This window comes from Vulpes lagopus, chromosome 21, assembly GCF_018345385.1.
Source record: "Vulpes lagopus strain Blue_001 chromosome 21, ASM1834538v1, whole genome shotgun sequence".
Classification (NCBI taxonomy): Eukaryota; Metazoa; Chordata; class Mammalia; order Carnivora; family Canidae; genus Vulpes; species Vulpes lagopus.
In genome coordinates, this window is record NC_054844.1 from 28,104,250 (window position 1) to 28,127,068 (window position 22,819).

General features: G+C 38.8%; 2 protein-coding genes across 16 annotated transcripts in view; both read right to left on the bottom strand.

The window, feature by feature from the left end:
• IPO8 (importin 8) overlaps positions 1-1,668 on the bottom strand; it is a 70,693-nt gene extending 69,025 nt beyond the window's left edge. Inside the window, exon 1 of one of the 3 annotated variants that reach the window (XM_041735885.1) lies at positions 1,410-1,668. In XM_041735885.1, coding sequence (XP_041591819.1) covers positions 1,410-1,493 — 84 coding nt within the window. In that variant the 5' untranslated portion in view covers positions 1,494-1,668. The remainder of the gene's footprint in view (positions 1-1,409) is intronic. The other 2 variants (XM_041735886.1, XM_041735887.1) reach the window with 2 other exon arrangements.
• Positions 1,669-9,342: 7,674 nt separating this feature from the next.
• The window catches only part of CAPRIN2 (caprin family member 2), a 44,048-nt gene continuing 30,571 nt past the window's right edge, over positions 9,343-22,819 (bottom strand). For 2 of the 13 annotated variants that reach the window (XM_041735875.1, XM_041735882.1), the window contains 7 exons: positions 21,825-21,929; positions 19,281-19,427; positions 15,770-15,938; positions 14,281-14,463; positions 13,454-13,554; positions 11,403-11,466; positions 9,343-10,271 (listed from right to left, as the gene is read on the bottom strand). In XM_041735875.1, the coding sequence (XP_041591809.1) occupies positions 9,703-10,271; positions 11,403-11,466; positions 13,454-13,554; positions 14,281-14,463; positions 15,770-15,938; positions 19,281-19,427; positions 21,825-21,929 (1,338 nt within the window). In that variant the 3' untranslated portion in view covers positions 9,343-9,702. Of the gene's footprint in view, positions 10,316-11,402; positions 11,467-13,453; positions 13,555-14,280; positions 14,464-15,769; positions 15,939-19,280; positions 19,428-21,824; positions 21,930-22,819 lie in introns of all 13 variants that reach the window. The other 11 variants (XM_041735876.1, XM_041735871.1, XM_041735883.1 and 8 more) reach the window with 11 other exon arrangements.

The window sequence follows — 22,819 nt, forward strand, 5'->3', positions numbered from 1 at the left end:
ATTTTATTTTTTTTTAAGATCTTTTTTATGTATTCATGAGAGACACACAGAGAGAAGCAGAGACACAGGCAGAGGGGGAGAAGCAGGCTCTTCGAAAGGAGCCTGATGTGGGGCTGGATCCTGGGACTGTGGGATCATGCCCTAGGCCCAAGGCAGATGCTCAACTGCTGAGCCACCCAGGCGTCCCCATACTTTTTTTAATGAGAGGTCTATCATTCATTTTCTAGGTGAGGAGGAAAATCATAAGCTAATTTGGGGGATCATTACACTCTCAAACTGTTGGTGGTAAGGCTGGAACAGGGTCAGGGCTAGTAAGAACAGAGGACAGAAGATAAAAGAAAGTCTTGGGCAGCCCGGGTGGCCCAGTGGTTTAGCGCCACCTTCAGCCCAGGGTGTGATCCTGGAGACCTGGGTTCGAGTCCCACATCAGGCTCCCTGCATGGAGCCTGCTTCTCCCTCTGTGTCTCTGCCTCTCTCCCTGTGTGTGTGTGTTTCTCATAAATAAATAAAATCTTTAAAATTTAAAAAAAAAAAGTCTTACACATTTCAGCGCTTATAAAGAATCTCTTCCAGGGGATGCCTGGGTGGCTCAGTGGTTGGGCCTCTGCCTTTGGCTCAGGTGGTGATCCTGGGGTGCTGGGATCGAGTCCCTCATCTGGCTCTTTCTCACTGACACACACACAGCCTGTGTCTCTGCCTCTCTCTGTGTGTCTCTCATGAATAAATAAAATCTTTAAAAAAGAGAGAGAGAGAGAGAGAGAAAGAAATCCCTCCAGATGCCTATTCCTAGATGTGCCTATTGTAAAATCGTAGCACCATGAAAACTGCCTCCTCTTCCCCCTGCACCGTCCCGGGGCGCTTCCCCGCGCTCCAGCAAAACTCTGCCAATCAGTGCCCACAAACAGTCCTGCCAGCCCCACGGGAGCAGGCGATGGGCAGGGTTTCCCACCGCAACACCTTAAAAAAAAAAAAAAAAAAGGCTGGGTCCGGAGGAAAGCAGAACTCCGAAGCGTGAGCGAGCGTTCCCGCCGTGCCCACTCGGCGTCCTTGGGGAATCCCGCGCTGCCCTGACAGCGCCCCCAGCAGGGCCGCCCGGAGCCCCTCGCTGCCGGCCGGGCGAGCCGCGCCAACCGCGCTGAGGCAGGAACACGGTACGCAAAGGTGCAAAGGTGGCCAACAGGTGCGCGAGGTGCTGGCCCAAGAGATGGCAGGAGCGGCGCCAAGCCGGGCCGGGCCGGGCGGGGGCGGGGGTGGGGGCGGGGCGGGGCGCGGGGTGGGGGCGGGGTGCGGGCCGGGGGCGGGGCGGGCCGCGGCGGCCGCGGGGTCCGGGGCACCGGCCGGGTGGAGCCCGGGGCGCCGAGCCCGGAGCGCGCGCGCGGGGGCGGGGGGGGGGGCGGCCCGCGCCTCACCTGGTTGAGCTCATTCTCGGCGGCAATCCGCAGCTTCGGGTCGATGGTGCCCTTCAGCGCCTGGATGATCCGGTTGAGGTCCATCTCCCCGGCGGGGGCTCCGCGGCCCCCGGACCAGTAGGCCAGGCTGCAGCTTCAGTTTTCCTTTTGACCCTCGCAGCCTCCTCCTTCGCGCCCCCTGCACTACCTCACTCCCCGCCCCCCGCCACCGTCGCCACCTGCAGCCACTTGCTGCGCCACTCTGACTCCGCGCCCCCTGTCCTCCCTTTCTACCCCCCACAACTCGCTCTCCATTCACCCTTTTACGACCGCCGGTGGGAGGCGGGAGAAGCGAGAAGAGGAAGCGGCGCTTCCTTTACGGCGGTCCCTTCCCCGGGGCGGGGCGCCATGGCCGCTCCCGCTGGCGGCCCCCATGATGCTGTACGGAAAACAGCCCCGGCCTCTTCCCGGGAGGGAAACGGCGCTCCCTGGCTTGGGCAGGAGGCCACCATGCCGCCTTACGGAAAACAGCCTCCGCCGCTTCCCAGATGAGGAAACCAGCAGGCTCGAGGTCTCTTTACAGCTACTTCCTAATTAAGCATGTACAGATGGAGCGGCACTTTGTGAGTACGAACCTGTGCAAGGGCGCACTTGTGGGGACCTAAAGATCACCTAGCCCACGCGAGGGAGGGCAGGATTCCCTTGGTCCCTGGGAGCCATCATTCATTCATTCATTCATTCGTTCCCTGGACATTTGTCAAACATGTTTTAGAGCAGAGTATTGAGATATATGTAGGTACCACATCTCAACAAGATGTTCGAGATGCAGGTTTTTATGAAGGAACTTACAAGCTGATAGAGTAAGTGTGAAAATAAAGAGATCAGAGAAACCATGTGCCTGAAGTTTTCTGAAACAGGTCTGTAACCTTCTAAGAAAAAAAGAGTGAAAGGCCAGGAGTATACAATTTCCACCCACTGTGGCAATAAATTCAATGGCACAGGGGTTGGCAACGGCTCGGTGTTCCCCCTGTAGTCCATTCTCCACACTGACATCAGTGTTTAAGGGCTGACACTGTCATGTCCCTTCCTTGATGATTTCCCATCAATTTCAAGATAAAATACAAACTCCTTAGCACTCCAGGGTCTTAGGAAACGTAGTACTTTCATCCCCACACTACTTCATTAACCTCCTTTCTTGGGCCTCGTGATAATCTAAAGCTCCTTGACTTCTGAAATCTTAACTCCGATATCCTCTTTTCAAATTAAGACCTATTCCTCCATTCGCTCTCCCTCAATAATTCTACACCTGTTTTCCAACTCAATTACCTTTTTAGTTCTTAGCCTCCCCATTCCCGAAACACATCCTTCTCTGCTACTGAACCCCCAATTCAACTTCTTGTCTACCCCTTGACCCACTGTACAAATTGACACCAGTACAAATGCGTGTTTTCTCAGGATCAACAATCCCGTTCCTTCTTTAATCAGCACCATCTTCCGTTCTCCCAGCAACTGTCCCAACCCTCGAGACTCTTCTCAAACTCCTTACCTGTCATATAGAACCGTGCAAAGATGAACAAAGTCATCAGGCTCAACTCACTCAAACAAATCTCTGCTTACCCATCTTCACTTCCTTACATCCAATCTGAAACCAGTCCTCTCCTATCTCTTCTGGGACCTTGCTTAATCTCTATGTATTTTTCATTAAAATAAATTTTGGGTTAAATTATACGCTCACAGTTGACAATTTCGTGATACTTTTTCTTGTATTTTCAGCCCCTTTCTCTACACTGACTCAACCTCAGTCTAAAAACGTTTCCCCCAGTTAAAAAACAATCTTTCTCCAATAATGCTAATTATTCTTCCTTCTTTTTCACTTTTCATTCCAAAGAATGGCCTTCATTCCTTCTCTCCTTACTTCCTACTCGTACTTCAATCAGCTATCCATAGTCTTCTGCCCTTGTTTCCCTCACTGAAACTGCCAAGCAAAAATCAACTCTGATCCTTTAGATACTAAATGCTAAAAATGTCTTTTTCTCTTGTATCTGGCACTGTCTTACATGTTCTTTTTACAAAACGTTTCCGTGTAAGGAATATATTCATAATATTTTGATGGCTCGCTTGATCGCCCAACTCTTAAAACACTGGTGCTTCTCAGAACTGTCTTCAGCCCTCCTCTTTCTCTTCTCTTAAACCCATTCTGCTTCTGTCATTTCATCCACTTATATAAGTTCAAACCATCAACTCAACAGGGACAACTCACAAAACTGCTTCTAACCAAGAGCTCTTTCCTTAAACTAAATGTATCCAAATGCCTACCATGTTTCTACCTGGATATACCCAAATCCTTTAAGGCACATGTCTAAAACTGAAGTGTGGTAGTACTGAAGATGATTTAGAATAGGGAGAGGCTTGATGCTGTTATTTCAATAACATAAAAAGAGAGAAAAGACTAAAAAAAAGTGACATTATCAATGCTGGCAAGGATGCGGAGAAACTGGATCACTCAAGTATTATTGGTAGGAGTTTCAAATGATACCACCTATCTGGAAAACAGTGGGTAAGCAAACTGGCACACCTATACAATGCAATACTACTGAGCAATAAAAAGGAAAACTATTCAACAACCAGGCTGAATCTTCAGAGAATTAAGCTAAGTGAAAAAAGCCAATCCCAAAAGCTCACATACTACCTAATCCCATTTATATAACTTTTTAAAATTGAACATTCCTAAATGGGGTGTCTCAGCGGGTTAAGTATCCAGCTCTTATCTCAGCTCGGGTATTGGTATCAGGATGGTGAGTTTGAGCCCAGCAGTGGGCATGGAGCCTACTTTTAAAAAATAACATTCCCAAAATAACATTTTACAAACGGAACAGATCAATGATTGTGAGGGCTTAAATGGGGATGGGGACAAGAGGAAAGTGGGCATTACTATAAAAGGCAACATGAGGGAGGGCTTCTTGTGATGGATATGCTCTCTAATCTTGACTGTAGAAATCTCAAAATCTTGGTCGTAATATATGATCAGTTTTGTAAAATGTTACCATTGAAGTAAATTAGAGGGTACAAAGGATCCATCTGTATCATTTCTTAGAACTACATGAGAATCTACAATTATCTCAAAAATTTTAACAAAATGCATAATTAAAGAGAATTGACACTTCCATTAAAACTCTGTAGGCCTTGGAAAGATTCAGTGATGATAAATTACTAAAAAAAAAAAAAACAATGTCAAATTAGCAGTGTCTAAGGCAACAGGAAAAACCCCATAAGCATCTATGATTCTTTCATCTTTCTTTGCAAGTGTTCTAAAATAGCTTTCCCTAAACCATAACTTACATTTAACTTATATATGGCTCATTGTTTTTGAGTTTTTTTTTTTTTTTGAGAGAATGTCTATTTCTTGATACACTTACATTATTTACGGTAGGATGTAAGTCAGCTATACTGTCTGGTTGTACTATCATGGTTTGCATGTCTCACCTCTTTGTAAAGTCTGTCTCCTCATCTGCTTCCAGGAGCTGTTTTGAGGACAAAACGAGATAATCACATGGCCTAGGGAACATGTTCAGTATTAACTATCTTTGTATTCTATATAAAAGACAAGACAGGTTGTTCAACCTTTAATGAACGAGACATAGTGAGACCTAGTCTCACACTATGCCTGGTATGTAAAAAGCAATCAATAGTGGTTGAATGAATAAATGCATGTGAAACTGATTAAGGGATCTGAAATAGGATATCCATGATAGAAATTAAGAAGGTAAGACAGGAGACATTTCACAAGTTGACACAACAGGAATTTGTGGCTTCTACAATATATAAAGTAACAAAGAGAAGCCAAGAATGATTCTGAAGTTTCAAGTTTTGATGACCTGTGGAAGTCATTAACCAGGGCAACCTGAAGGAGTATTAAATTTTGGAGTAGTTTGCCTTTCAACATGTTGAACTAAAAGTGCTTATGAGTTAGCTAGAGGTTTCCACTGACAACTGAAAATTCACATCTGGCAACCCCAAAAGAGCTATGGCAGGGGTTAGAGTTAGAGGAAGAACACAGGGATGATGTTAGAGTACTATGAGTCATCTGTTTATATAGGTTAGTTGGCACCTAGACATGAATGTTACCCAAGAATTATAGCAGAGTGCCAGCACAGTGTAACTGGCATTGCAACTCGAATTACAGAAAGTAGTTTTTACTGCAAGCACTGCCACTGTGGCCTTTGAGATTTAACATTTTAGTCCTCTAAATGGAATATCACACAGCTGTCTTCCCCATCTGTCGGCAGCAGCTCATCTGCTGGTCTATGTTAGTAGGCTTGAATCTAGTCCACATGGTAAAGAGAGAATAGGAGTTAAAACCCAATGCACAAAAAAACTCTTAAGTTTAATAATACAATTTTTAAACCATGATAAATAATCTGCACGTGAATATCTCTATGCCAAAAGCCTCAGTATCGCCAGGGCCCAACATCATGACATCTGAAATATATGAGCGTATACATACATCTTATAAACGTAAGATCTTTAGTACTTTGTTAATGTTATAGAAGTCAATGATAGTCTCCTTTAAAATGGAACACGTAAACAAAAACTGAGTGCACTTTTCTGAAAGAGTTGACAGACCTCTCGGTTTTAAAAATCAAAAAAAATTAGTGATAAATAAGCTAAAGAAATAGGGGATAGTCTCCAAGAGACTACAATGGTAGGTGGAAAGGGATAAAAACTAATGATAGTAGTATTAACTATGACTAACTTAAGAAATACTTAGTTTCAAATCAGGGTTTTTCTCAAAATGCTGTTTATTTCCTCCAGCTTTCACTTTCACAATGGAAAAGGAGTCATCTGGTCTCAACTTCAGGAGCTATTGGAATGACGCCTTATGAGGACACCTCAACTGAATCAAGTTTGTGCAGTTCACAAGGTTTGGTTAAACAGCAAAACTGAGCAGTGCACCAAAAACATTTGTCCGTGCAAAACCATGGGAAGTATTAAAAGCAAAAGCCCCTGAAAACTAAAGAGGAAAAAGAAGTACTGTAGAAAATGCTAGGTCTGGCCCAGGAACTTCTGCTAGTGACCTTAGAATATCAATTTCCAATAGTCTCAATCTTCTTATGCCCCCAAACAGCATCTGCCTCAGCAGAGCCACTGTGAGGATCCAGGAAGATCACATAGATAAGGGTACTCTGTAAATGATCAAGTGAAATGCAAATAGTGAAAGATGGAAGGTAGTTAGGTTTTTACCTTCTACCTCTTCTATGTGTTATCCCAGGCTTAATGATGAAACACCTCAAGCACCATCCAAGGAAAGACGGTATAAGAGGTGGTATAAGAACCATAAAACCTACCATTTTATCTTTTAACATCTTTAACAAAAAATGTGATACGTATATTTTACGTTCTACAATAAGTCACAATGGAAAGTGAAAGTTTTCCTCTCTTCCTACAACCCCCTTTCCTTAGAGCCAACATTATCAAATTTCCTAAACATACTGGCAGAAAATATTGGTCATTATTTACGATAGGCAAGATACAGAAGAATTAGTATACTACTATATCGTAGTATAAAACAGGGTGATGTCAAAGCACCGTAAAAATACAGCTATTAATAGGACTTGAGAAAGTTAAAACAATGAGGCAGTTAACATAATTGGTATGAGAGTGAGCAAATCTTTCAAAAAACATTTCCTGCTTTAAATACCTGCACTTATTCACTAAATCATTATACAGGTGGTAACAGAAGCTCAGTCATTGGGGGAGAGTTCATTTAAAAAGACGAAAAAATTTAAAGTGTAAAGTGAAATAACTCCAAGGGGAATTTAGTACACATAAAAGCTTCACCTCCCCCATCTCTCAACCTCCAGTAAGATAAGTATCTACATGTTCAGGGACTACATAGTAACTATAGGGAATGCCTTCCTTCTTCAATTGTATCTACAAGCTCTTCTAAGTAAATACAGATTTGGTGCGCCAGGTCCATAAATGGGCTAAACCTATCTAGAGACCCTCACTCCATCTCTTGCAAATACATTTAAAATATATGCATATGTACACTTTTCTGTAAAGATATCTGGACTTTTGGGATAAAACTTTCCTGGAGAACTGTCTTCAAAATGTTATTGTTTCAGAATTAAAGATCTTGCCCATTCATTCTCCCAAGTCTAGGGATTGTTCATTTCCAATTCAGTCTTTACACTGGGGAAAACAATATTCCATTTAGAAGACTCTCCCAAAACATGACTGTCTTCACAAGGGAATAACCTAATCAATCTCTTTGCTGTTAGACGCTTTGACAGTTTTTAAACAGTTCTTCACAATATTAAGTAAATTTATAAAAATGGTCTTATGTGTGCGAGAAAAGACTAAGTTGGAGACCCTAGTGTTATAGAAAATAAAATGGCTAAAAAAACTGAGAGGACTTGTTAAATTTGACCCATAATTCTTAAAAATAAAGTTTTCCCCTTGGTCATTTAATATCTCTGCTTTTCCATAATTTTTTAGTTTGTATTCCGGACAAAAAAGCCATTAACTGGTATCCCTGGGTGGCTCAGCGGTTTAGCACCTGCCCTCGGCCCAGGGCATGATCCTGGAGCCCCGGGATCGAGTCCCACATTGGGCTTCCTGCATGGAGCCTGCTTCTCCCTCTGCCTGTGTCTGTCTCTCTCTCTCTGTGTCTCTCATGGATAAATAAATAAAATCCTTTAAAAAAAATTTTTTTAAAGCCATTAACTTATTAACTAGAATACTGATGTCTCTACCCCACATCTACCATGAGTTGAAAAAATTCTATTAATCACATTACATCCTCTATCTTGAGAATACTAACATTTAACACCATGAAGAGTTAAATGTGGCTTAAGGGCTTAATGGAGTAAGCCATGCCCAGGACTAAAATATAAAAATAATTTTATGCTCTTATACCAACTCCCTGAGATTTAACATCTGAGAGGTGTCAAACAAGAACTTTCAGGGGGTACCTGGGTGGCTCAGTGGTTGAGCATCTGTCTTTGGCGCAAATGGTGACCCCAGGCTCCTGGGATAGATTCCCCACATAGGACTCCCTTCAAGGAGCAGGTTCTTCCTTCTACCTCTCAGGAATACATAAATAAAATCTTTGAAAAAAGAACTTTTTGCCTCAGTAAGTTAGTTGTAGGATTAACAAAGCCCTTCTCCAATCCTACCCTATATTCCAGAATACTGCAATCAAAATGCTTACCCATAAAAACTATTCTTTAATCAATAAAATACTTATTCATGAAAAACATGAATTTGAGCTTAAATTGTCAAGTGTGAGAATATGTGACTAAAATGAATACTAAGCTCTGGCAGTGCCTGCTACACTAATACTACATAAGACATTATATATGAGGGGGGAAATTACATCACCTAACATTTATTAAATGCTTATGTGCCAGGCACTGTGTTAAGTCTTTATATTCTCAACTGAACTTCACATTTGACCTATGAGATTACAGAAATGGTCTATCACCAAAAAAAGAAGTTAAGATCTTAAAGGTAAAATAACTTGCCCAAGATTAGTAACTAAGTGGCAAAATTAGGACTCAAACATAACATTACCTGACCAGAGATCTATGCTTTCTCATGACTAAACATTCGGTCTATTGAGATTGAGATTCCACTAGAAAATGTAATGCCTGTTTATCTTGTATTATATTATAGATGTAGTAGTTACTTAAAAGACAGCTAACAGATAACATGTCCTACTACAAAATAGCTTCAAGGAGAAATGTTATTGAATAGCTAATGGAAAGCAGATGAAATCTTTTGATGAATTACATGTATAATCAGAAGACTCTTAAAAAGAACTGTTCTATAGTCTTGCTTTAAAATAGCATCAACACATGAATAAACACTCATTCAAAAGATATCAATGATGAATAGTAAAAATTAAATATTTTACCTCAACTAAATTTTAATCAAATAAGAACACTGAAGGTGCATGTAACTTTTTTATTGAGGCACAACAAGGCATTATAACTTGCCTGAACTTGAGGCAGTCAGTTTAGTAAGCTGAACGTTAATACAGTTAAGGATTAAGTGCAAACAATATACATTCACAGCTTGACTAGCGAGGCTACATCACAATTTATAAAGTGCCAGATTAGTGCTAATTGTCATTCAGCTTGAAATTTTTCACCTTGGGGAGGAAAACAAAAAAAGTAAGGACCTCCTCCTTCCTCTAGGAATGAAACCATTTTCCTAATCCAATCAGTCACAAAGGCAAAGACTACTTTACTTCTCCTTTAACCCCACTAATTAGAACACCATCCTTTTACTGTCAATTCTGCACTGACTTTCAATCTTGATAAAGAAGATAGCCTGAAAATGTAGAATATTTCCAACTACTTCCATAAATTGCTCCCCTGTGCAAACGTAACCATATCTGGTCTCCCTGGAAGAGCTGAAGAATTGCATGATTGCTAGCAGTTTCGTGGTCTGGAGCACCGTCATTGGCATAGGCAGATACCAAGACTTCTTCATTCTTCATGAGGTTGACATATAGTGGCACATTCACTGCCAGCTTTAGCATGTGAAAAATGAAAACATAAGTGCCATTCACCGGGCAATTAAATCTACCAAGCTGAAGATCAAAAGTTTCTCCCAAGTTGTTTAGAAGAAGATCAAACACAATAGGTTGGTCTAAAGTTCCAGGGGCGAGATTAGAGGTTCTGGCTGCTGAGAAGGCAACTCGCATCTGCTGAGGCAGGGGATAGACGTGTACTGGCAGTATGGTGGCTGCTGGATTTGTCACGGGCACATCCACAGGGGTCATGCTACGGGAGTCTCCTTGTCCAGAGTCACCACTGTTAAAGGTTTCGTTGTCTCTTTCTGGGCTGCTCACCTGAGAAGAATCACTCCACCCTGCTGTTTTATTAGCAACAGTGAGTTTCTCATAATGAAGCAGTTAGCTTTGAACACAATATTTAACATTAGTCGGCTACTGAAACACAGATAAAGATACATTTTATAGTAAATTCTAAAACAAAAGCAACAAAATATAGCTACAGTATACTTTGCTAGATTTTTCTAGCCAATAGGCTTTTATCCTAAAGTCAAAAAGGACCTAAGATGATCTTGTCTAGTAGCCTCATTTTCTTAAAGGTTTTCTTAAGAAAATGAGGCTCCCGAAAATGTTGGCTATCTCACTCGTTTAGATTAGTAAAGTCTAAAAACCCAGGTTCAAACGCTCTTCATACTAATTAATCTTTCTTTCTTCCATAATTCTAACTCAGTTCTTCATTCCTCAGTGATAAATATACTCAAAGAATCTAATGTATGAGGACTCAAAAAAAACTTAAGACTACTTTAAAGAACTACTTGCCACTCAAAGATTATTTTGTTATGGTAATAAGCCCCGTGATAAATTTTTGTTCTACATTTTCCAGTTAATGTGATATCATAGGATTTTAAACACTTTAAGTACTGTACAGATAAAAGCTCAGATAAAAGGCCAGGACATTGTGAATATATCAACTGCTTTCTTAAAAAGATTGTTTTCCTGTGATAAAGTTAGTTAATCCTCAGGAATTCTTGATTTTCTCAGTTACACTGTTTATTTTTTAATAGTACCTTCACATTTTAAAAAAGTATTATAACATCCTGCCTTTGAAATTTCAAGTCATCGTGTCTTAATTGCTGTTTATGCCTATATTTTTAATGTAGTGACACTAGAAAATCTAGAAGTGCCCATTATCACAAGAACCATAATCCTGCATCACATGAAACTATTTCAAGTATGCATAGTGAGTATGTACCCAAGGTTGAATTAGGCTGTGGTGCCAAGCAAACTGAAAGAAGCATACATTTACTTTTAATTAAATGGACAACTGATTTCCATAGCAGGTCCAGTTGTCTCTCTCCCTCAGGTCTGCAGTACTACCCTTACACAAAATGAAAACTTTAAAAGATAAGCAATAAAAACATATTCTGGGGGAAAATTCAAAGAAGATAAAGATTTAGAGGTATGTTTCAGGTAACCCACTTAATTATCCTTACCTCTTGAATTTGTTCGAGGACCACCAGACGTCCCTCCTCTCTTGTAACACTGCTGGAAATTATCCTGAAACGAACACATAAAATGTAACCTTAACATCAAAAATGCAAGATGATTACTTATTTCCCAGTGTTACTGCTGATAAATCTGTAAGATTAAAGTCCTTAGCCTTTTATCTGGCCTTCTCCAACAACCACAGAGGATCATATATTTCCAAATACCAAGAAAAATAAAAGCAAGAGCCACAATAGCAGTACTTGCTTCATCTCTTAATTAACCTGACCAACTAGGTATACTAATATTTGCAAAAATGATAGGGCATCTAGGAAACACTATGTAAAAGATACAGTTCAATGCTAGGTAATGAGGGAAAATTTAGAAATAGGGCTTGATCCTCTATCCCTTCTCTCAAGATAAAATGAAACAAGGTAAGAACGCAGACTATTTCAATCTTGCTCTGTTTATAGATTCAAACTGTGAAGACAATTATGTTAGAGTTTTATTTTGTTCTGTTTTGATACAGGAGTCGATAAGAATTCTATGAATGTATCATTGTCTGAAAACAAAAAATGTTCAGGACGGAACATTTCAAACAGACTACCAACTATGGTGAAGTCAGCCTCCATACAATTCGTGAAAAGAATGGTTAGTGGTATGACTAGATTAATACATGCAATAAAAAATCTCAACAGTGCAAGAAGGCACACAATAATTAAGCCTCCTACCCCAAATTCCTAATCCTCTTCCTAATAGCAACCAATGCTACTAATTTCAGGTTTCCTCAGGAAGGAATTAATAATGTGATGGCTCTACACCTAACATGGGACTTGAACTCATGACTCAAAAAATTAATTAATTAATAATAAAAATTTAAGGAGAATTATGCACGCTCTGATTAAGCCAGCCAGGTGCCTCAGGAAGAAATTATAGAGGGGGGCACTTGACAGGATGAGCACTGGATGTTATACTAGGTTGACAAATCAAACTCCAATAAAAAAAAAAGGAAGAAATTCTAGAATACTGGTGTTAAGAACAGCTCCAATACTGAAGACTGTATTAATCAATGCAGTCCTATCTCAATAATGTCATCAGAGCTAAAATTCATATGCCTGATATACATCCAGCATTATGGCACTAAGCATTTACATGTATTAATTCAGTTAATCCTAAGGATAGCTCATAGAGTAATCCTTACAACACTTCAGAGTAAGATGGGGAACTAACAGCTGAGTATCATCTGAGGAACCAGGGCACAGAAAGTTTACACAACATACCTAATGTCACATAACAAAGGAAGTCTTGAAATCAGAGATGAAACCTAAGTCATTTGGGTGATCTGGTGTGTTCTTCAAAGCATGTTTTTAACCCCTTTTAAATACTGCCTCTGCACAGACCTTACTTTGTGTAACTAAGTATAAGCTCTTCAAATACAGATACTTTATCTATTACAACAGAACTCGGTTTGGTACCCTATACATTATTTCAGAGGCTTATTTAACATCAAAACTGAAAATTCTGATGTATACGTTCATATCCATATATGACCAATGACAGGGAGATCCCAAGATTTGTTATCCATCTTTTATCATAATTATAAAGAAAATCTGTTCATTTATTCAAAAAAATAAACCAAAATATTAAACTAATGAAAAAGACCTTTGCTACACCTGATAGAAGTTAAATTGAAAGCAACATAACAAAGTGAAGTTTACAGGGTCTGGAGTTAAAAGAACTTAAATTCTTGCATTTGTTCTACCACTTGCTGAGTGACTTTAGAAAACTTACTTAACTTATTTCTGAGCCCGTCTCTCTTATAAGGTGGAGGAATAAATGAGTTAATTCTAAAAACATGATAAAGTCCCTAAGACCTTCTATGTTCTGTGTAACAGGCAGGTGTCATTTACCCTCTTTGGTTACTGGAAAATCTTCCAACTCAACTACTCTCCACGGTACTAACAAGTAGTTCTATGACAAAGAGTGACTCTGCTATCATTTAATTGCCGGCGTAACATCAACAGCTGTACAACTATTCAACTACGACAACTCTTCTTACCCTTTGGGAATAAGGTGTTCCAGGATACTCTCTAGCTTGGAACTGTAGCTGGCTATAATTTCCATTGGTAATTGAAGGTGGTCCTCTATAAGTATCAAAACCTAATAAATAAACAACTTAAATAAAATTATGGGCAAAATTATACTAAACTTTTCAATAGTTAATTCTATACCACTTTAAAAGTTAAACTTATCCTATTAATACCATCATTAGATTTATGCCTTCTTTATAAGCAAACTCTACTGATATTGCTTCCACCATTAAACATGTATTTATAAAATATCGCCGACCTCAAATAAGCCAACTGTAGAAATTTACCATTGCTAGAATGCATGTGGGGGCTAAGAAAGCAGAGTAGCTACGGCCTGTCTAGATAGATAGAACACTTTTGCTAATACCAAGCAATGACAGAACACTTGGAATCAGATCTAAGACTTCAGAGACTATCACTATTATAGTCTCAAAGTTTGTTTTTATCTACAGTATCCTCTAACAGACAAATAATTAGAAAGTGGGTATTGTCTAATTATGACATATTTTAAACAATCAAGTCAATTAAGAAAGGGAAGTACTTAAACATGAAAACCAAAATTCATCCCTGGAAAAAGATGCTCAACCTTTCACTTCATCAAATCACAGGATCAACCTGCTTTTCATACAAAAAGTTCCTGTTTACATACACAACAGGTATAATAGAAATACTGTATTTTGCAGAAATAGGGAATTTTCTACTCTAAAAAAAGGACAAGGTAAAGCAAAAATAGTTTGAGTTAAGTAAATATATAAACAAAATAATTCAGTATAATTAAACTTTATTCAGAGCATACCTTTATAACCACCAGGGGACCGATACGTATTGGTTAGTAATCTCCCACCACGAGTACATCCTCTAACAGATCCCCGGCTATTGACAAATGGTTGAGAGGGTCTGGGAAATACATTCGTCTGTGCTGGGTAAAAGGCAAGGCTACCATTGCTTACTTGAATAGTTCCATCAGGATAACTTGCTGCTTAAGGAAACAGTTTTAGAGTCCAAGAGTTAAATGGTAACAAAAGTTTAATACTCTTTAACTTAAAAGTCATTGTATATCAAAATGTCTAATGCAATTTTCTTGTATTAAAAAAAAAACCAGGTACTATATAAATGGATGTATATAGAGATCCTGGTATCTACACATATACATATTTAGGTAATAGAAAATTATTCACCTTAAAAAGGGAAGATATTCTGACACATTCTACAACATGGATGAACTTGAAGACATTATGCTGAGTGAAATAGGTCAGTCACAAAAGGACAAATACTGTATGACTGTACTTACTCTAGGTTAAGCACCTAGAGTAGTCACATTCATAGAGAAGGGTGGTTGCATGGGGGCTGTTAAGGAGAGGGAATGGAGAGTCAGCATTACATGGGTAGAGTTTCAGTTGGGGAAGATAAGTCCTAGAGATGAATGGTGGTAATTACTGCACAACAATCTGGCTGTCCTTAATGCCACAGAACTGTATACTTAAAAATGGTTAAAAGGACAAATTTTATGTTATGTATATTCTACCATAATTAAATGGGAAAAAAAGCTAAATATTCCAGATTAAGAGTAAAAGACGATGAATTTTAATACATACTGTAATTGAGAAAGCATGTGACAAGTAACGGTTACGTAAATCATCTGCTCTGCTTTCACACTGAGGTGGATAGGTCCAAGAATTTACAATTAGTACCTCCTGTGATTAACCAAGTACCCAGGATGCTCAATTCATTCGCTCTGGCTTAAGTTTTAGAAAAATTAAAAGGGATCTGAAATAACTACAGAATAGCCTACTCTTTCATGTATTAGAATAGCATGAAAGAGCAAACTAGTTTTTTATCTCCAAGCAAACAGTGGAATAAGCACACTAAGTTATATCTTCACTTTAATCAATGCTTTATCAGAAGAGGGAAGAACAGAGACAAGGCCAGATAGCTATCTGCGCTAAGAATTAACAGAATGCTTTCAAAAACCCTCATAAAAGCAGCTATATAGTGTCCTATATACCTCTCTTATCATGGTCCATGGTAATCAAGGCAATCAGATTTAAAAATATCTGCATACTTCAAGGTTAAAAAACCACCTAGGTGCTACCTCTACCAAAGTTAAAATTAAACAGGTGAACTTAACCAAAGAGAAAAGGCATTTAAGTGTTTCTCAACACTTCAACATGTAAAGAAATAATGCTTAGCTAGTAAGAAAGAACCCCTAACCTATCACTACTGAGTAGTTTTCCATTCAATGAGCTGTCATTTGTCTTCAAAATTATCATACTCAAAGATCTTACCAGTCTCTTGAGAAAGGACAGTTTGTTCTACATGTATAGCTGGCAGTTGGCACTGGGGTGGTGTTTGTGTACTTGCTGTAGTAAAACTCTGATTGTAGCCAGATGAATAAGGGGATTCTTTTATTTCTTGTTCTTTCCGTGGAGGCAGAGGTGCATTAACATTAAATACCTTAAAAGGGAAGAAGACACAGAGTCATTTGTGAAGTTTCATAGAAATTTATTAAGGATGACATCCAACAAAACTCTGCAAGGACTTAACATTTCTCCAAAGAGAAGTGGCCAATAAGCACATGAAAAGATGTTACACATCATTAGTCATTAAGGAAATACAAACCCAAACCACAATGAGATCCACCTCATACCCATTAGAATGACTGTTACAAAAAAACACACACACAAAACCAGAAAATCTAAGTGTTGGTGAAGATGTGGTGTAAATGAAACCTTGTGCATTTCTGGTGGGAATGTAAAATGGTGCAACCAATTGTGGAAAACAGTATGGTGAGAGCACCTGGGTGGCTTGGTCGGTTGAGCATCTGCCTTCAACTCCGGTCATGATCCCAGGGTCCTGAGATCAAGCTCCACACTCCAGGGTCCCTGCTCAATGAAGAGTCTGCTTCTCCCTCCCCCCAACCCCCCGTCACTACCTCCACCATTCCCCCAACTCACGCTATCTCAAACAAATAAAATCTTTAAAAAATAAGAAAATAGTATAGTGGTTCCTCAAAAAGTTAAGCATAGAATTACTGTGTGATCCAGCAATTCTACTTCTCACATATACCCAAAAGAAATGCAAGTAGAGACTTGGGTTTTGTAAGCTAAGATTAAAACATCTGTAGCTTGGTTCTAATCTATATAAGTTTAAATACTTAATACACAAGTACTAATTATTATTCATATTAGGCAAAAGGTGAAAACAACCCAAGTATCCATCAACAGCTGAATGGATAAACAAAATGCAAGTACAGGGGCACCTGGGTGACTTAGTCAGTTAAGCATCGAATTCCTGATCTCAGTTCAGGTCGTGATCTCAGGATTGTGACCTCAAAGCCCCATATTAGGCACTATGCATAGAGTCCCACCCCAAAGGTGGAATATGCATACAATGAAATAATATTTAGCAATAAAAAGAATGAAATTGTGATCCATGATACAACACAGAAAACCATGGGAATATTATGCTAAGTAAAATAAGTCAGACAAAAAGACATTTTGTCTTTATATGAATTACATGAATTTATATATGAATTTCCATGAACTTATATCAATACTTAGGATAGGTAAAAGTTATAGAGCCAAAGAATAGAAGAGAAGTTACCAGAAACTGGAGAGACGGAAGAATAGAGTTATTGTTTTAGGAGTACAGTTTCTGTTTTGGATGATGAAATGCTTTGGAAATAGTGGATATGGCTGTAGAACAATGTAGATGTACTGAATGCCACTGCATTATATACTTAAAAATGGTTAAAATGGTGAATTTTGTTATGCATATTTTACCGTGGCAAAAAAAACCCACTTCTATTTGTTTTCTAACAGATATAAATTCAAGTACAAAAATTAATCTTCCTGCTACTATGATATAAGACTGAGAATGAAAGCTACATAGGAAGAAAGGGTACTTTTTTCAAAAATTAAAGATGAAAAAAAAATCTACCAATCTCCTAAATTTCTACCAGGTGCCTGGCAGTGATCTGTCCAGACTCGAAACACTGTCTATAAAATAGCATCTCTAGCCCCCTTATCCTGCTTCATTTTTTCCCACAACATATAGCATTTGATTATATCATATACATGAACATTTTTCTATTAGTGAATAGAGGCCTATAATAGGCCTCTATTATGAAATATAAGCTTCTTGAGCACAAAGTCTTGTCTCTTTTTCATTGCCAAAAACCAATCCCAGTCATTAAGAACCATGTCTGATTTCATCACTGTTTATTGAATGAGTAAACAAATAAAGGAACAAATGAGAATCAATTCATACTGGATAGGATTCAAACAGGTAGAGAAGACAGACTGGCATGGGCAAAAAAGGTACTGTGATGAGAACATACAAGCCAGGGACACCTGGGTGGCTCAGTAGTTGAGCATCTGCCCACGGCTCACAGCCGGAGTCCCAGGATCAAGCCCCACATCAGGCCACCTGCATGGAGCCTGCTTCTCGCTCTGCCTGTTGTCTCTGCCTGTCTCTCTGTATGTCTCTTATGAATAAAAAAATCTTTAAAAAAACATAGAAGCCAAGTACTTGGGACTAGCCTAGAAAGATTATATCAGACTTCAAAAGTTATTAAGTGTCAAGCAAAGGACTTTCAATTTCATTCTGTAATGAATCACTGCTTTTAATTAGGAATGAGAAAGTCAGTAAAACCAATTTGGCAATACTGAGTAGGAGGGACTAACTAACAGGGAAAACAAAAACTAAACAGTTCCAAGTGGCAAGCAGGAAGTGTTAAGAATAGTGAATTCGGGTGTCTGAATTTATCGACCTATCTCCCTGCATTGTACCTGCTTCCCATGGCCATTCCACTGACTCCACCATCACTCAAAAGTACCTATTGTAGGGCATTAAAGCACCATTAGATACTTATTGACTAAGACTTCTTAAAATATCTTGTTTTAGAGAATAAACAGAAACCTAGTTGTCGAGCCTTACACTTAATTTATAGAGGAATATGTAATTAAGAATACCAAACTGAAATAATGCTCCAAAAACCAGCATGGGATCAAGAGGAAATCAAGTTTCAGGGACACCTAGGTGGCTCAGTGGTTGAGCGTCTGCCTTTGGCTCAAGTTGCGATCCAAGGGTCCTAGGATCAAGTCCTGCATTGGGCTCCCTGCTCAGTAGGGAGCCTGCTTCTCCCTCTGCCTATGTCCCTGCCTCTGTGTCTCTCATGGATAAATAAAATCTTTAAAAAACAAAAGTTTAAGGAATAATAGAACACCCAAGTATGTGTCCATATTTCAGGTTATTGATGCCATGGACCACCACTAGTGTAGTTATTAGTAGTGGTTAGTACTATTAACCTATTCACAGAAAATTATGTTTCTCAGGGCATGTGGATGGTGCAGTCAGTTAAAGTATCTGACTTGGTTTCCACTCAGGCCTGATCTCAGGGTCATATGTTCGAGCCCCTTGTCAAGTTCCACTCATTCGGCTTACCATTCTTTCTCCCTCTCCCCTCCCCTCACTCTCTCAAATAAATAAATCTTCTTAAAATAGAAAATTATGTTTCTCACCCACACATTTCATTTAATTAATATGGATCCTCAGCTTTCCTTACTAATTTTATAAGAGGGGAAAATGTTCCAATAATATCATACCCATTCAAAAGTCTCAAGGCTTTGGATTTAATACTCTTCAACTACAAACAATATTTGCATCGGATCCAAATAAGAATAATAAAGCAAAGTTTTTCACATACATCCATTATTGGGTACTTAGTAAGAAAAACAATGTTTTTTTTTTAACAGGAATAACGAACTGCAATTATTATTTACGTTTCATACTCACTGTCTGCATGGCTTGAAAGGGCGCTGTGTTAATGGTTACTGAGCTACTACTTGCTGGAGGTGACTGGAAGCCCTGTTCAGAGCCCTTTGACATGGGAGGATTTGGAGAAGCTAGTGAAGACGGCTGCTTGCTTGGGGGAACTGCTGCCTGAGGAGGAGAAATGCAGCATCAGCCAATCACCTGCCATGTAACAAGCAGTTAACTTACACTAAACCCCAGACTAGCATAAGTCAGCAAGTTCTATAGGATGACATTTGGACACAGGAATGCAAAAGAATAGCTTTTGCTTACAATTTCAAATCACAACTGCTGAGGATGCACACTAGCATTTGCTTTGCACAGCTTGCTGACTATGTGAAAGAGTCTTACTATTAATCAGTCTAACAGATGAGGTGCTGAACTTTTTATGAATACTTGGTACTTTTCAAACCCTGAAATGGCTTTTTCCAGCTAAGAATCTAGTATTATTCCAAATCTATACAGAACAATTAAGAAAAATCTTGTGTTAGTTGCTTAGCGAGTGTTAATTTTTCCTTATTTTAAAGTCTTATTCTGGGATTGCAAAGTCGGCTGCCTAAAAAAGCCAATCTTGATCTAATTTATATAATCTTTATCTGCACTAATAATCAAGTCCTTGATAAAACCGATTACAAATTCAAAGACTTATTTAAAAACATACCAAAAAACAAATCCCAAGTAGAGAGCTATGACTCACTTGGTCACATTTTCCTCTTAAAATGAGGAACCAAATAATTTTAATTTATTCCAAGTCTGCACAAAAAAAACAATGTGTATCTCTATTTTCTTATATTCTATAATGAATACATTCTCTTGTATAATAGTTATATTGTAATAAAACCTAAGAGTTGCTAACTTGACCCAAAAAATTAAGGTATCTCACTATACTTACTTCAAGGATTTGCTCAAACTTAGCAAAAGCTACCACTTTAGAATTGAAAACACAAACAATATAGTTGACCCTTGAAAAACAGAGGTTAGGGATGCTGGCCCCCAAGTCAAAAATCTCCATATTAACTTTTAGCTCTGCCAAAACTTAACTACTAATAGCCTATAGTGACAGAAAGCAAGCTTTACCAGTAACAGTAGTCTATTAACATATTTTATAAGTTATGTGTATTATATACTGTGTTCTTACAATAAAGTAACCTAGAGAAAAATGTTAAGAAAATCCTAAGGCCCCAGTGTCCATCAATTGATGAATGAGTTAACAAAATGTGGTATGTATGTGCACACACACGATGAAACATTGTTCACCCACAAGAAGAATGAAATCTGGCCATTTGTAATGACACAGATGAAGCCAGAGAAAGACAAATACCATGTGATTTCATTCATATGTGGAATTTAAGAAACAAAGCAAATAAGCAAGGGAGAAAAGAAAAAAACAAACCAAGAAACAGACTCTTAATCATAGAGAACAAACTGATGGTTACCAGAGGGGAGGTGAGTGAGGGATGGGTTAAATGGTGATGAGGAATAAGGAGTGCACTTATTGTGATGAGTACCAGGTGATTTGTGAAAGGCTGAATCACTAAATTGTATGCCCAAAACTAACATAACACTGTATGTTAACTACTGAAATTAAAAACTTAATTTGAAAAAAGAAAATCTGGGCAGCCCTGGTGGCCCAGTGGGTTAGCACCGCCTTCAGCCCAGGGTGTGATCCTGGAGACCCAGGATCGAGTCCCATTTCAGGCTCCCTAAATGGAGGCTGCTTCCCCTTTTCCTTTATCTCTGCCTCTATCTGTGTCTGTCATGAATAAAATCTTTAATTTTTTTATTTTTTTAATTTTTATTTATTTATGATAGTCACACAGAGAGAGAGAGAGAGAGAGAGAGAGGCAGAGATACAGGCAGAGGGAGAAGCAGGTTCCATGCACCGGGAGCCTGACGTGGGATTCGATCCCGGGTCTCCAGGATCGCGCCCTGGGCCAAAGGCAGGCGCCAAACCGCTGCGCCACCCAGGGATCCCTGTCATGAATAAAATCTTTAAAAAAAATCATAAGGAAAATACATTTACAGTATTATATCATGCTCATCAAAAGACTCCATGTATGTAAGTGGACCTGCACAGTTCAAACCCATGTTGTTCAAGGATCAACTGTACTGTCAAAATACTGACAAAATTAGCAAAAGAGAATAACTCATTCCAATGGAGACAGTGCTAATACTAACACTATAAACTTACTGAGTCTTCAGTTACATAAGTACATTTTTCTAAGAATTCCTTTGATATAAAAATATGAGAAACTTGACCTAATCCTATCTAGAACTTTTCATCTTTTTCAACATCAGCAATTTAGACATATTTATTGTATCTGATAAGGCAATACACTATTAAGTCCATTTATATAGCAAAGTTACCTGTGTAAGTTCCAGGACCATAACATCTACAGAAAGCAATACATTAGTAAAGTATAAATATTAAATCATTCAACTGATTGTGCCCATAATGCATAAGGTAAGTTGGTTCTGCTATTCTTGAAAACAGAAAAGAAATTAAGACAATTGGTCTCTTATTACCTCAGGAGTCTCTGAGGTCATAAATTCGGTTTCAGATCCCGAAGAAGCCTGATCGGTAGTGACCAAGCAAGCATTTGAGCTACAAGTAACTGAAGAAGAAGCAGCCTAGACACAGGGAAATATAAAACATTTAACAAAAGCATATTTTGTTCACTTTTTATTTCCGGGGCCATAGGCTTCCTAACATGTTACTCTTACCAAGCACTCACTACTGCCAAGTACTATGCTAAACACTTTATATTTATTAATACATTTAATCCTGACAATAACCCTGTAAGGCAGATACAACCATTCCCCTTATATTGACAATAAGGCAGAGGCAAAGAAAGGCTACGAAATTTATCCAAGATCACACAAAAGTTAAGTGTTAGAGCTGAGAGTCAAACCCAAGCAGTTAGCTATTCCAGGGCTGGTCACCAAAACTACACATCTAATCCTGTCCTCACTTGACAAGATTCTTGGCCCTGGAAACCTGGGGCCAGATTTTCTATCTGGCACTCAATAGCAGTTCACCAGAAGCAGCTCAAGGTACATTTAACACTCTAGACACAGCTCTGCCAGGGATCATAATAACCATGTTTTCACTCTCAGTGCTCCCAATGTCTTAAAGAGGTAAATAGAAAGGATCCGCTCTACATAAATCAGTTGCACCAAAATTCTAATAAGAAATTACCGCTAATAATATTTATAAAACAAAAATTGAGAAAGCAGAGTAGGAACTAAGGGTGGAGACAATAACTGATAAGCTTTGAGAGTGGCTAAAAAAGAATTGTAGTACAATATTAGAATATAACCAAGATCTATAAAAATCTAGCAATCTCAAGCTTTGAAGTGTCAGTGAATCAACTCCTTTTATCTAATTGCTTTGATGTGGAAATAAACAAATAAATAAATACTTTGATGTGATTCTTAGAAGCCCAAGTAATATAATGGGTAAACTGGAAACTAATGAATGGCAACCAAATATCCAGAGTAGTGTTTCAGTGACCTTCTAG